The sequence below is a fragment of the Myiozetetes cayanensis genome, unplaced genomic scaffold, assembly GCF_022539395.1.
Source record: "Myiozetetes cayanensis isolate MyiCay16 unplaced genomic scaffold, myiCay2020 scf7, whole genome shotgun sequence".
In the NCBI taxonomy this organism is placed as follows: Eukaryota; Metazoa; Chordata; class Aves; order Passeriformes; family Tyrannidae; genus Myiozetetes; species Myiozetetes cayanensis.
The window spans coordinates 19,844,480-19,857,811 of NW_026087964.1; the positions used below are offsets into that span (position 1 = coordinate 19,844,480).

Below are 13,332 nucleotides of genomic sequence, written 5' to 3' on the forward strand. Positions count from 1 at the left end.
CCACCTTTACTGTAGTAAATTCACATGAGAAACCATTTCTTCCTTGGAATAGAAGGAAGGAGTAGAAGGTCATATTGGATACACTACTCTATCCCTCTTATACACTGAGAGAAGTGTGTAAGATCACTCCAAAATATCCCCAAGCATACAGAGTGTAGTTCTGCCCCACCTTTGGTAGAAGTCATAACATATTAGGCCAGTATCTTTTGTCAGTCCTGCTGTCACATAAAACTGACTTTAGTATTTGTTAAAAATATTTTAAAGGAAATACTTCTGTAGGTGCATTAGTTATGTAAGTAGGTGGGTAGGTCCTGAAAATAATCTGCTTCCAATTTTGTGGTCTGTGGAATGGATTGCATGGCTCTTTAAGGCTGCATATGAAATAGTCCTTTTTATTTTTCTTTCATTATAATTGGTGGTGAAATTTATTGTACGGTATCCATAGCTGACATTGCTTTTGAGAATATAGGCAAGATTATATGTTTGTTCTTTTTTTTTTTTTAAAGATGGTTAGCAATTACTCCACTTAGAATAATACTTAAATACTTTATTAGAAAAATTTATCAAAAAAGAAGTTAGCTATTTCATCTTTAAATTTTAGCTCTGCAGGTGTAATATAGTCCCAAATTTTATTACTACTTCCTAGACAAGCAGAAGCAGACAGTAATAAAATCTGTCACACTTATAGGAGTATCAATAAAACAACATCAATGATGTATATTTTTGCAGCTTTTGCGAGAAGCCAAAGAAAAAGAGAAACAGAGGCGGGCCCAGCAAGTTACAGTTGAAAGAACAGCACATTATGGACTACTTTTTGATGAATTCCAAGGTTTGTCTCATCTTGAAGCTCTGGAAATCCTCTCAAATGAAAGTGAAGCTCAGGTACAGTATGCAGACAGCATAAATCAATATGGTTGGTAAAAAAATTCATCTTTACATTAATTTCATTCTGCAAGTGCCTGTGGCATGAACAATAAGTTTTCCATCAACTTCAGTGAAAGCTGAATTGGTCCCTTGGGCCAGCCCTGAGCTTTAGGAACTCAATCTCAATATACCTAAAATTTAACTCCAAGATTTACTCAAAACAAACAACTTCATAACTGAAAGTTATTTTTGTTAGGACCATAGGTAATGTGTATTTTTCAGCTTGTGACACTATGCAGACATCTTCCAAATTTGCAGAATTTGCAAGGCTAAAGTCTTGGTTTTGTATCAGGCACAAATACTTAGATTTGGAAATTCCAGACCTACTATATCTGGAGGCTGGTGAATTAAAAGGAGTTCCAGATTACTTATTCTGTTCATATTGTGTTAGTTTTTAAAGTTACATAAAACTACCCCAAGATACTATTACTGAAAGTATACAAATGTCTCTCTGAAGAACATGGTAATGTTAGTAAGGCCTGTATGATGAATATATATTCTAATTTCATCTCTCGGTTCATTGACTCTGCTAGTAGATCAGTAGATCTCCAATAGTAGACTAACAGAATTTTGTAGATTCTCGACAGTGGTCTTTTCATACTGAAAAGGTTTTCTGAATAAATTTCTTAAAAACAAGGCGGGAGTTGGGGGTGATTTTTTTTGTTTGGTTTTGGTTTGGTTGGTTGGTTTGTTTTTTGTAATTAGCATTCCTTGGCCTGTGGGGTACTTTTTAATAAAATGCAACCAACTTATTTTTTAAAATGTTCTATTTGCTCTCACTAAGAAAAGAAGCTTATATTAATAACAGGTACATACTGTCAATGTTGATTTTATTTTTTGTAATTATGTTTAAATGACAAACTATAAATTCAAACCCCACATGTAAGATTCAAGGGACTGCTTTTGGGGAAAACACCCAAACAACAAAAACAAAACAACCAAACCTCCACCCACAAAACAGGAAAGAGATAGATGGAAAAAAGTTCAGGTTAATTTCATGCAACAACACTACTTTTATTTACTGTGAAATACCACAGGGTAACTAAGACTTACACAGGATGTTTCCGTGAGGTTTCTGATGCACATCGTGTTATGTCCTAGATAACCTTTTGTACATAGTCCTACTCACTACCACAGGATTGAAGGCAACTGTGTCGATCAACAAGTTCAATTCCCTGATAAATCACAGAATATGATGAGTTGGAAGGGACCCACAAGGATCATCAAATCCAACCTTAGCCCTGCACAGGACCATCCCCAAGAGTCACACCATGTGCCCAAGAGCATTGTCCAAATGCTTCCTGAACCCTGTCAGGCTTGGTGCTCTGACCACTTCCTTGGGCAGCCTGTTCGAGTGCCCAACCACTCTCCAGGGAAAGAATCTTTTTCTAATCTCCAACCTAAACCTCTCCTGACACAACTTCAGGCCATTCCCTCGGATCCTGTCCCTGGTCACCACAGAGAAGAGATCAGTACCTGCTCCTCCTCTTCCCCCCATGAAGAGTTGTAGACTGCAATGAGGTCTCCTCTCAGTTTCCTCTTCTCCAGACTGAACAGACCAAGTGACCTCAGCCACTCCTCATACAGCTTCCCCTCAAGGCCCTTCACCTGTGGACACTCTCTAATAGCTTAATCTCTTTCTTATATTGTGGTGACCAAAATTGCACACAATATTCAAGGTGAGGTCACACCAGAGCAGAGAGAGCAGGACAATCACCTTGCTTAACCACACATCTATGCACACATGCACAAAATACGTAACAATACTGCAAGCTTGAGACCTCTTCTAACAGCCCAAAAGCCCAAGGAGGAGTGCAAGAGGGACTGAAGGCATAGCTAATGTCCTACGTGCTTCTAATAGCAGGGATTAAAATATATGTTTAAGCTTTTATTTTAAAAGTTTCCATGAAAAAGAGTTCGTGGTTAGCCCTTGAAATGGATAATGCTCCAGAAAGGGAGAAAAAAGCCCTATGTAGACCTTCACAACCTGAGTTGAAGTCTCTTGGTTTTATCATGCATTTAACCTCGAGCACAAGATCCAGACATGAGGACAATACATAGACATGCAGACATAAACACAAGTAAGAAAGTAACGTCTTTCTCCAGTCTCACATGAGGCAGTCTGTACATCTATCAAGATTTTTAAAAGTCCCTTGAAACATACAAGTAAAATTTTGTATCAAGGGGAGAAAAGGCTCCAAGCTTCTCTTGGCTTCCATAGGCAGAGAGTGCACCCATGGGATTAACACCATGTAACTGTAGTACAAACAGTGATTCAAAGAATATATTTCCATCCCTCTTAGATGTGCCACTCTATTAGATAGGCAGGGACTTGCAGATACCTGAGACATGCAAAGACCTGTCAATACATTCTTCAGGACAGGTAAATTGTCAGTAATTCTGGCTATGTTTTGAAGGAGGGGAAACAGGCTTCTTTTTCCAACTCTTCCTGTGAGTGCTCAGAGTAACCATTCTGGCTGTGCTCTTTTTGCCTGCTGTCTTCATCCAAGCAATCTCAAAATGCCTATTACAGTTTGCAATTAAACCATAGATTGTAGCTCAAAACTCATGTTCTGCGGAGAGGTGGAGACCTGATGATCTGTCAAGGCTGGTGTAATTTTTGTGATACTCATCAAATTCTGTTGATGAGAACTAAAAATATATCTACATTGCAGGGTTAGAGACAAGATTTGAGCATAATGGGAGTTTCCATTTCTTATCCTATTTTGGTATCAGGTTCTAAATTAGCATTTAAGTGATACTCTGTTTTGGTTAGAAATACTCACTGTCCTTTCTTTTACAGATTCAGGCACATTTAGCAACACTTGATGGAGAACAGTTGGAGACTGTGAAAAATGATTTAATTGCTATAAAAGAGATTTTTGTTCCAAAAGAATCAGATGACGAAGTGATGCAGGCACAAAAAGGTAATTAGAAATACAGAGACTTAACCATATGAATAATTGTTGCTTCTTTATCTAGTAATTCTAAAAATTACAAACCGAACTATAATTTCGGATATCCTAACACTCTTCAGAAGGTAGAGATTAAAATTAATACTCTAAAAGCTCTGGAAGTTGATCAATGCCTAATTTTGAAATTATATTGTAATCGAAGTGTGAGAGATAGGAAATAAAATATAAATAAATGTCATATTACTTTGCTCTATTGTCAGTGAAAGCAAAACATAAGAAAATAGTAACTTCTTGGATAACTGAGTTCTTCTTACAGAATCTGTTTATGACATTATATTATCTGAAAGTTTTGAAGTTTTTAAAAATGCTATTCTGTTCAGCAACTTCCTCCTCACTCTACACCCTCCCTTGCTAGACTGGTAGAAGATTAGAGTGTAATCAAGAGACTTAAGAACCCTGAATTTTTCGAATGGAAGCCACTTTGAAGCACAGTGGCAAAACTGCTTTACAGGTATTGTCTGGCAAGACATGGCATGTGGAGCATGAGAAAGAACTTAAAGTAGCACAAGTGTGCCATAACTGTGGTATAGAGCACAGAACTGAAGAGAATGGGTACAGCACGACAGTCCATAGAGCAGCTCACAAAAGTTGCAATAAAATGGATGGATGCTTTGGTTGGGGGCAAAATAGGTGTCTTAAACAGGTCAGGAATGTTAGTATTCCCCAGAACAGATTAGAGCAGAAAGATAGTAAATCAGCTTAAAGCCAGCATTATTCATTTCTCCAAGCCTGTGAGATCCATACCAAACCTCTTACAGGTAATAGAAATAATCCACTTGACCTGACTGAAGACTGGCTTATGCCACTGAACAGCATATTGTTGTGTTTCAGAAACACAGAAACATAAAAAGATATTTCTTTCACATCCTTTTGATCTTCTCAGGGATATGTTGCCCATAAAACCTACATTTTGTTAGACATGATTTCTCTGGCATTCTTAAAAGTTAGAAAAACTGTTTTAACATCTACATGTTCTAACAGCAAGGTCATTTCTTCCCAGACTGCTCCTTGTGGCAGTGCTCACTCAGCTCACCTGATCCCTCTCACGGGGAGCTCACTGTTTCTCACCATGGGGGACAGAGAGTGTTTGGCATGAGGTATTATTATGGTAGAGTTTTGTGCTGGTTTTCCTCCCTTGTTACTCTTTAAAATCCTGCATTCCTCCATGGCATTGTGAGAAATAGAAGTCAAGAAAGTGTATTACCTGCTTAGAGGTGAGGATTCATGAGATGTCTGTTGTTCCTTTACTTCTGTGGGAAATAGTCCCTTGCTTTGAAACCGGCCCCAGGAGAAGCTCTGTTTCTTGCACCAAGTGGTGCTTTCTCTGTAGGTCAGAAGTTCTGTTTTTTGAGTAAAGCACAGCTGCTGATCATGCTCCTTGAAACTTTAACTGGGCTTTTGAACGGGCTGGAACCAAGGCAATGAGCACCTTGCAAAATAATAAAAAGAGAGACCAAGTCAAAGTGTTCTGCAGATTTTCTCCTGCAAAAGCAAACCACTCAGCAGTGAAACACTTCCTCTTTGCTATGACAGTGGAAATAAAAACCACACATGTTCTCTCCACCTTAGAGCTGAATGAGTTTTACTTCAGGCAGCAGTTCAAAATGACTCACGTCCTTTGGTGTGATCAGGCTCAAGATTTATTAGTATTTGAACTACAGATAAATTTCTGGTTCCATTGGAGGAACCAAAAGAGTAGAAAGGTTAATCACTTCTCAGAGCAGCTTTCTGTTAGGGCTGAGCCTACAATTCTGTACAAACCTTAGGGCTGAGCCTACAATTCTGTACAAACCTACTAATAGGTCTTACAAACCTTACACTTATAAAATCAAGTAAGCCATATGCTCTTTTATAGTGAATTTCTTACATAGAATTATATATTTTTACTTAAGCTAGCTATTATAGCAAGAGACAGCAGGCTATGTTAAATTCTGTGGAGAAATTTTGATTTTAATCCTGCTTGCTAAACAGGTTAAAACTACAACTATCCTTCAACTATATTTTGATTTGTGCTTCCTAGTGCAATAAAGCATGGGGTTTTTTCCCTATGTAAGGAAGACAGCTTCCTAAAAAAGGCAGAGATTAAGTGGTGGTGTTTGAAAATCTTATCTAGCCACTGAGCAGTATTTGAAAACAAGCTAATTACCACTTATTGCTAATTTGCTATCATTTTCTTGGCATCCGAGTCATGTTGTTTATATGGTGTTATTTGTCAGTGCTATATATATTCAGGAAAAAAGAATAAAAGAAAAAAGGCTCAATGAGAGAAAAACCAGTACTTTGCATTCAACTGTCACATTTGAAAAGGGTGACAGTTTGGTTTATGCAAATTCTCAGGATCTCTTCTTATATCCTAGACTCTCAGAATCTGAATCAGATTTTGATGTTAGTGCTGCTTTATTTTCTACCATAAACACTCCTACACAAGGAGAAATTACTGCAGTGATCTTTGGAGGACTATTTCAGGAAAGGATTTGGGCTAGGCTTTGTTCTTGGCAACTTTGAAATCATAGTATTTTTTTATGCTTTGCTTAACAGTCAGATAGGTGTAAAATTGATGTGAAAAAACCCACCACAGAACACAAGTAGCAGATAGCCACATGCATGGCCTTCTCTTTAATATTTCTTCTCACTTTGTTTATGCAAACTTTTCATGTATTTTTGACTGCAGCTTCTTTTCGTTTCAGTTGTTTATGAAATAATAAGAGGAGAATATCTGAAAAAGTAGCTTTATCTACATTTTGAAAGCCATTAACACCAAAAATTTCATATGTGAGGTTTAGGGAGACGGTAACCAAAGTGAGTGTTCAATTGAATATCTCAGCTATCAACATTTCTGGTAATTTTGCATTGATGCGATGAAGTCCTTATCAGTTTTCAGCATGCTGCCATTCATAAAACAATTTGGTGTTGTTTTAAGAACAAGTGAGTACAGTGTATCCAAGAGGTACTGTATTGCAAAGCCTGAAAATCCTATTGCCAAAATTTACTGATAAGGAGTGAAATTAACTCTGTGCATCTCTTTGCCCTGCCAGACTACAAATTTCTTGACCTGTTCCTCTGCTGTTAAGACTTGGTCATTGCAGGTGAAGAATGCTTTGTCCTAAGTACTAACTTACTTTATAGCACTGAAGCTGAGCACTCTCCTTACAAGCAAGGGCGAAATGTCCTTCCCTCTACAAGAGTATAATCTGAGTGTCAGATTTTACCACCTTTCCATATGTTGCAAGGCACTGTAAATAGTTCTACCAAAATCCCCAAACTCATTGGAAAGTAATGGCTTCTCTGCTTTCAAATCCAGTACTGAAGATTTGCATGAAAATGGAAAATCTGACCTACCTAATAAATGAACAAAAGAAATGGGAATATAGCAAGGCATGAAATTAATTTTTGAAGTAGCTGGACTTTTATCAGGCTCAGTATGGGGACTCTGACCTTTTAGTGTCATCAGGCTAAAAAACTGGATTCTGGGTAATCCATCAGGAAATCTTAATGTGGATTCCAAACTCAGTAAGTGCAGATGAACAGAACCAACCAAAATATGAATTTTCAGAAACTTAGAGCATGTTAGAATATGTCATCTGCCAGTAGCCAAAGGAGAATATATAAGAAAGATGAAGTTCAAATACTATTGATACTTTCTTTTGCTTATAAATCTTGTTAAATAAATGTGCAGATTCTTTGAGGCACATCACTCCAAAGCAAACCAGAAAACATTCTTCTTTAGGCAAATCCCAACCTTAAAATTGAAATAAAACACACTTCTTAGCTGTGGTTTGCAGGCAGAGCAATAGAGAACATGTATGAACAGTATGAGAGAAAGATATATTTCTTCTGAAACTTACTCATATCTGGCCGTGCTGCAGTTTTTATTCCTTGGTTTGAAAGAATAGATTCGTATCTCTTCTTTGGTTATTTTGTGGGTCAGGGATTTTTTGTCATATAACATGGGGTCATGCCATTTCTTGCCCTCTTACCTGTTTTTGTGAAACTTAGTGGAATTTAGAATGTGGTAGAAAGAGTTCCAGTTGAAGTGTCAAGCTGGCATATCTGGCTGTGCAGGTACCCCTGTTGCTCTTCTTTATTCGAGCATACACATACACACCCCCACACATCCTTATCTGGTCTCACTGTCACTGTTATTCAAGCACTGGAATGCTTGGGGAAAATATTTGGCTGGATGTATTTCATTATATAAAATATTATAGCAGTAACATCGTGACAAAAATTGTCTTGTTTTTTCTTGCAGCAGATATGGGAGAAGAGTTTGTCAGCATGCTCACAGAACTGCTGTTTGAATTGCACGTTGCTGCTACTCCTGACAAACTCAATAAGGTGAGCACCTGTTAGTGAGCTGCCTTTGGTTTCTTGGATAAAGAAGGAGGGCTTTGTTCTGAAATCTGACACAGAGCAGCAGCTAGCTCAGTTCAGGCAGCTCAGAAAGCAAAGTGGAGGAGAGTGAGACTAAAATGCTAAATAAAGAAAAACTTTCATGGAAGAAGTGAGGTGAGTAAGGCAATGCACTTGGACAACTAACTAGCACCTTTTAGTGTTAGAAAGCCTTGAACCAGAGGTATGAGCAGCACTCATGAGCATGGCAAATTTGGTCTTAATGTACTGGGAAGAAAGGTCAGGTTCAAAATAATTTTTCTTGCTCCTCACATTTATTCTTCTGAGGGACTTCTTCAGACCTTCTTAGCTAGAAGCAGAGTCTTGGATTTATCTCATGTTAACCTCAATTACCTAGAAGTTAGATGTTTAGAAGCTTGTCATGACTAGTCACATTTGTACTATCAGGTCCATTTAAAGCTGATTAATCTGTTGATCTTAGGCTCAAATGAATGTTTATGTCTCTAGCTACATAGATTATGGATAACTAGCTTAGGCTTAGGTCTTAACATATTTTCATTTGACTTCATGTTAGAAAAGTGACATCATAAATTTCCTACTAAGCATAGCAGTAGTCTGAAGTTGTATAAAACTTCAAAACTCTTCAGCTTTGATCTACTTTCATGTCTGGGAAGGCAGCTCAAGATACAATGATTTTATCTTTATTTTTCCTTTAAGAATTTAGTACATCTTCCTTACCTCTCAATTTTTTTTTTTTTTTTTTATATCCACTATTTATTTTTTTATTTGGGAAAACAACTATTTAAGAAAAATTTCCATGTAAATTCACTTAAATGATACTTAATAAAGTGAAATATTAATAACTTTGGTATTAATGCCAACTCCATGTATTTGTTAGGAATATCATACCTTTAGAGGAATTATCCATGGATGACCCATCAGAAATGCTTCTTCCTCCAGTTTCTTAAGTATACACTTAACTTAATGCCACACAGAGACTTAATATATTCAATCTTTTGAGTGTAAAAAGGAAGTAATTAAAGGTATTGTTAATTGATGTTCAGGAACATCATCTGATATTTTCTGTTCTAACTGAACTTTGGGATTGGGTTCTTTGTTTGGCAGGCTAGGAAAAAAGCTCATGAATGGCTGGAAGAAGCCAGTTTTTCCACCCCAGCAGACATAGAAGAGAAGCTGAAAGAAGAAGCTGGAGAACCTGGTGAAGAAAAGACTGACAAAGATGATAAAATTGACAGTGATAAAACAAAAGTAAACAAAAACAAAACCGTGGAGGTAAAATAACTTTTGGAGGAGAAGTTTCATTAAGCAAATGGTCATACTTTGTTTGATAAGATTACTTCTTTATCTTTGTGTGTTGGCTTTACATGTCCTTATTTTTTAAACTCATGGAAGTAGTCAGAAATAATAATATACAGCTATTCACTGTAGACCCAATAGGGGACTAACTTCTGTAATTATTCTTACTGTTGTTCTGTTTCCACAACTAAATATCAAAGGAGCTGGCCCTCTGGCTATCTCAATGCTTTTATTGTTTTATACCTGTGTTTGTGTGTATGCTTGTGTATACACAACACAGAGTGAGCTGAGGGATTCTCTGGTGTAATGTCAATGGCACATTGAAAGTCGTATCTCAACATTCCTTGGTAGCTCTTTCTCCCAGTGACAATACATGGAGGAAAATGTTTAAACTTTATTTAAAGTCTTGAACAGTTTAAATCACAAACAGACAAAACAGAAGTATTATTTAGGCAACTCACAAATGTTTGTTCTCTTCATGAAAGACAGCTCTTAGGGCTGAAAATGTTGTGTTTGTTTAGACAGTCTTGGTAAGGTTTATTATGATTGAATATTTTCTGTCAAGTTATGGCAATAATAAATGTGGCTGGTATCTTTGTCAAGATTTTAATTAATTCTAATAAGAAATTATTTGTCACGTTTACTTAAAAAAAGGTCTAAGGAGACAGAGAATATATACACTGTAGGTATGAAAGATTTTTATGTGATTACATATTTCCAACTGGCATCAGTCTGTGGAATTTGTAATGCCATAGTGCTAGGTAGAGATTTTTGTCATTGCTGATAAAGCCACTTTTTCATTGGGCATATTACCCATTTCTTCTCTGGAGATTCAGCTGAGAGATGACTCAGCACTTTTGGCTCCATATGAAAATTATTATTACTTATTCTAGAGTTTAGGGATCTTCCTGTTTGTTAGGGCTAGGTTTAACAGCCTGACCTAGTTCCCAGCCAAATAAGTGGGAGACTTGTTCTTACTAATTTTTCAGGACAAGTATAACATCTGTATTTTATGATCTCTGAATATTTAATTTTCCACAATTTGTTGTGAGGATGACATTATGGCTGACATTATTTCACTGTGTATGTGGTGGTATTTCCAACTGGGGAAGGAAGGGCTCCTATGCTTGAAATTATTTTGTCTGTATATAAGTACGTTTACCAATGTTGGTATTATTGATTATATTATTCCCATTTTTAATTTAAGGAAATCTACATGCTGTCCATTGAAAGTCTGGCTGAGATAACTGCTCGTTGTATTGAACAGCTTCATAAAGTAGCAGAATTAATTCTACATGGTCAGGAAGTAGAAAAGACAGCTCAAGATCAAGCAAAAGTACTGACAAAGTGAGTATTATGTACTTCATATAAGAAAATTTTGACATTTGCTTTAAACTCATGAAGTTCCGTTGAGCTTTTGGCACTTTAAGGCACACTAAGTTCATGGGTCAACAAACAGCATTGGCTTTAGGGGTCCTGGTGCTATATTTTCTCATGCAAATATGTTATATAGGCTACCTGTCACTTTTTGACATGGCTGACATATGTGTGTTTACAAAAACATGACCTATTCACAGGTTAAAAGTTGTTTCCGCTCCAGGAAGCAAATGTACGTGCTAATTTGGGTTGCATTTCCTGTTCCCTCTGCAGAAGGTACTGTGCCTGCGTATATGGAATTTGCTTTTAGAGTGCATAATGCAGTCTTATTATCTGCCAATAGTTTCATTATGTAGTGTTTATTTGCCAAAAATATACAAAAATCAGTCTGTAGTAATAAACAGTGAGACCCCATTTGTCAGCAACTTTGTAGTTAACCATAGTGAAACTTACATGAATTCAAGCCCCCAGTCTGTCTAGTGGGACTCAAAATTCAGATCTCAAGCTCTCTGTGGGTATCACTTCTACTGATTTCAGTGGATTTTGACATTAAGATATTTGAAACAGTTAAGTCCTAGGTAAGTAACGTATTTAACCAAGTACTTATCCTTAGGAATGCTATTAAGAATAGCAAAGTTTTGCCTGGAACAGTCATAGGGTTTTTATCCATTAACAGGTCAAGGCAGTATTTTTATATTTGTCTCTCTTGTTTTTATTAAACCAGTTTAACAAGTGCCATGTGCAATGAAGTTTCATCTTTATCAAAGAAGTTTTCTGATTCTGTAACAGCAGCTGGGGTAAGATCATGGCATTTTCTGTAGCATTTGTGCTCTTTTTAACATAATTCCCTTCTTGAAACAGAAATTCTTACCTGAGTCCCGTGGCTTTATAGGAGGTATCAGCAAAGAGACCACTTCTTTCCCCAGATCAAGAACATGGACCATTTTTACAGCTGGGAAAGTTTATAAGCAGTGTGTCCCCTGCCTTCTAAAATCATTCTTTTTAGACACCATTCTTCATATTCCTGATCACCACTCAACACTTTGTGTCTTCTCGCATGGAAGGGCCCCACATTTGAAGCTCCACAGCTTGATGATACTTTCTTCTCCAACTCAACCTATTCTTTTTAAACACATTTGTGTAAAAGTCATTAACAGATCATACTTGCATACCTTCAGATAGTTTCAGGAACTGTCTTCTTAGCCATTCCTAAATCCCCTAGCTTAGTACCACTATGTTTTCTAAAGGTTTAAGGGAATACAAAATCTGTTTGGTCGTCTGTCTTCAAAAAAAATCACTCTATCTCAAGATAGTCCATTTAGGAACATCCTTTTATCTGTGAACGTCTTTGAAACAACTTGAAAGGCAGGATACTATTTCTAGCACAGATGACTGACATCTGAGTATTATAGCAGGATTCAGAGGTGAAAATTGGGCTGTTGCTGAAATTGTCCTGTAAACATCAGAGAAGAATAAATTCTGGTTCTCCTGATTGCTCCTTGAAAATATGAATGTACTTCAAAGGAAATTTTCCCCAGTTCTCCCATGAGCTCTTCCAGCACATATCTGAGCAAGTTTTTTCAGAGTTATTTCTGAAGAACATAATTTATTGAGTTGCTTTTATTCTGAATAATTTACATTCCTTCCCATTACTCTAGGAAAAAAAATATGCTTATTTTGCATTTTGGGATTGTATTTTAGCATATCTTTGTGGGACACTTGAAATAAATACATGCACAAATATGTAAAAAAAATTGCACATGAAATATTAAACTAGCTCAGCTTAGAATGAAAACTAAAGCTTTTGTAAGCATTGCTCTACATTTTGCTCTTATCAAATCTGTACTCAGTTTTTAGGACCAGATTGCTTCAATGGACATTTGTGTGAACATATAAGAAATGGAGATCAAAGACACTTCTTACTGCCAAAATACTATAGAAGAGAGCTATAGAAGGGCAGTCTGGTGATCTTCCTGTGCTGTGCCATCCCTGTAAGCTCTTGCAGGAAGATGCGGGGCCTTTTGCTCACCATGATTAGTAGGAAAGCAAGGAGCATCTGTCATACAGGGCTATAGAGAATCTTCCTGCATGTCCCAGTGGTTCAGCATTCTACTTAAACCTGCCAACAGCACCTGGGTTCGCAAACACATTCTAGTATCCTGCAAAGCCCATCAGCTTGTGGGAAACTGAGAAATGGCTTAGAACAGAAAATGCTGGTTTTTTTAAACAAAATGCCACCCCTACAGTAATATCTGTATAATTCAGACATTAGTTGTAGTGCTGGCTGTACACATAGTCTATAATGCTGGCAGTGTTTCTGAGGGAGCAGTAAAGCAGAAGTAAGAATCACAGAATTGTAGAATATGCTGAGTTGGAAGGGACCTGTCAG

The 13,332-nt window shown here is 37.0% G+C and overlaps 1 protein-coding gene across 3 annotated transcripts in view; it reads left to right on the forward strand.

The window, feature by feature from the left end:
- Positions 1-13,332, forward strand: part of FAM114A1 (family with sequence similarity 114 member A1) — a 35,128-nt gene that overhangs the window by 17,452 nt on the left and 4,344 nt on the right. For 2 of the 3 annotated variants that reach the window (XM_050338584.1, XM_050338582.1), the window contains exons 7-12: positions 730-882; positions 3,728-3,851; positions 8,149-8,234; positions 9,375-9,542; positions 10,774-10,913; positions 11,668-11,740. In XM_050338584.1, coding sequence (XP_050194541.1) covers positions 730-882; positions 3,728-3,851; positions 8,149-8,234; positions 9,375-9,542; positions 10,774-10,913; positions 11,668-11,740 — 744 coding nt within the window. The remainder of the gene's footprint in view (positions 1-729; positions 883-3,727; positions 3,852-8,148; positions 8,235-9,374; positions 9,543-10,773; positions 10,914-11,667; positions 11,741-13,332) is intronic. The other variant, XM_050338583.1, reaches the window with a different exon arrangement.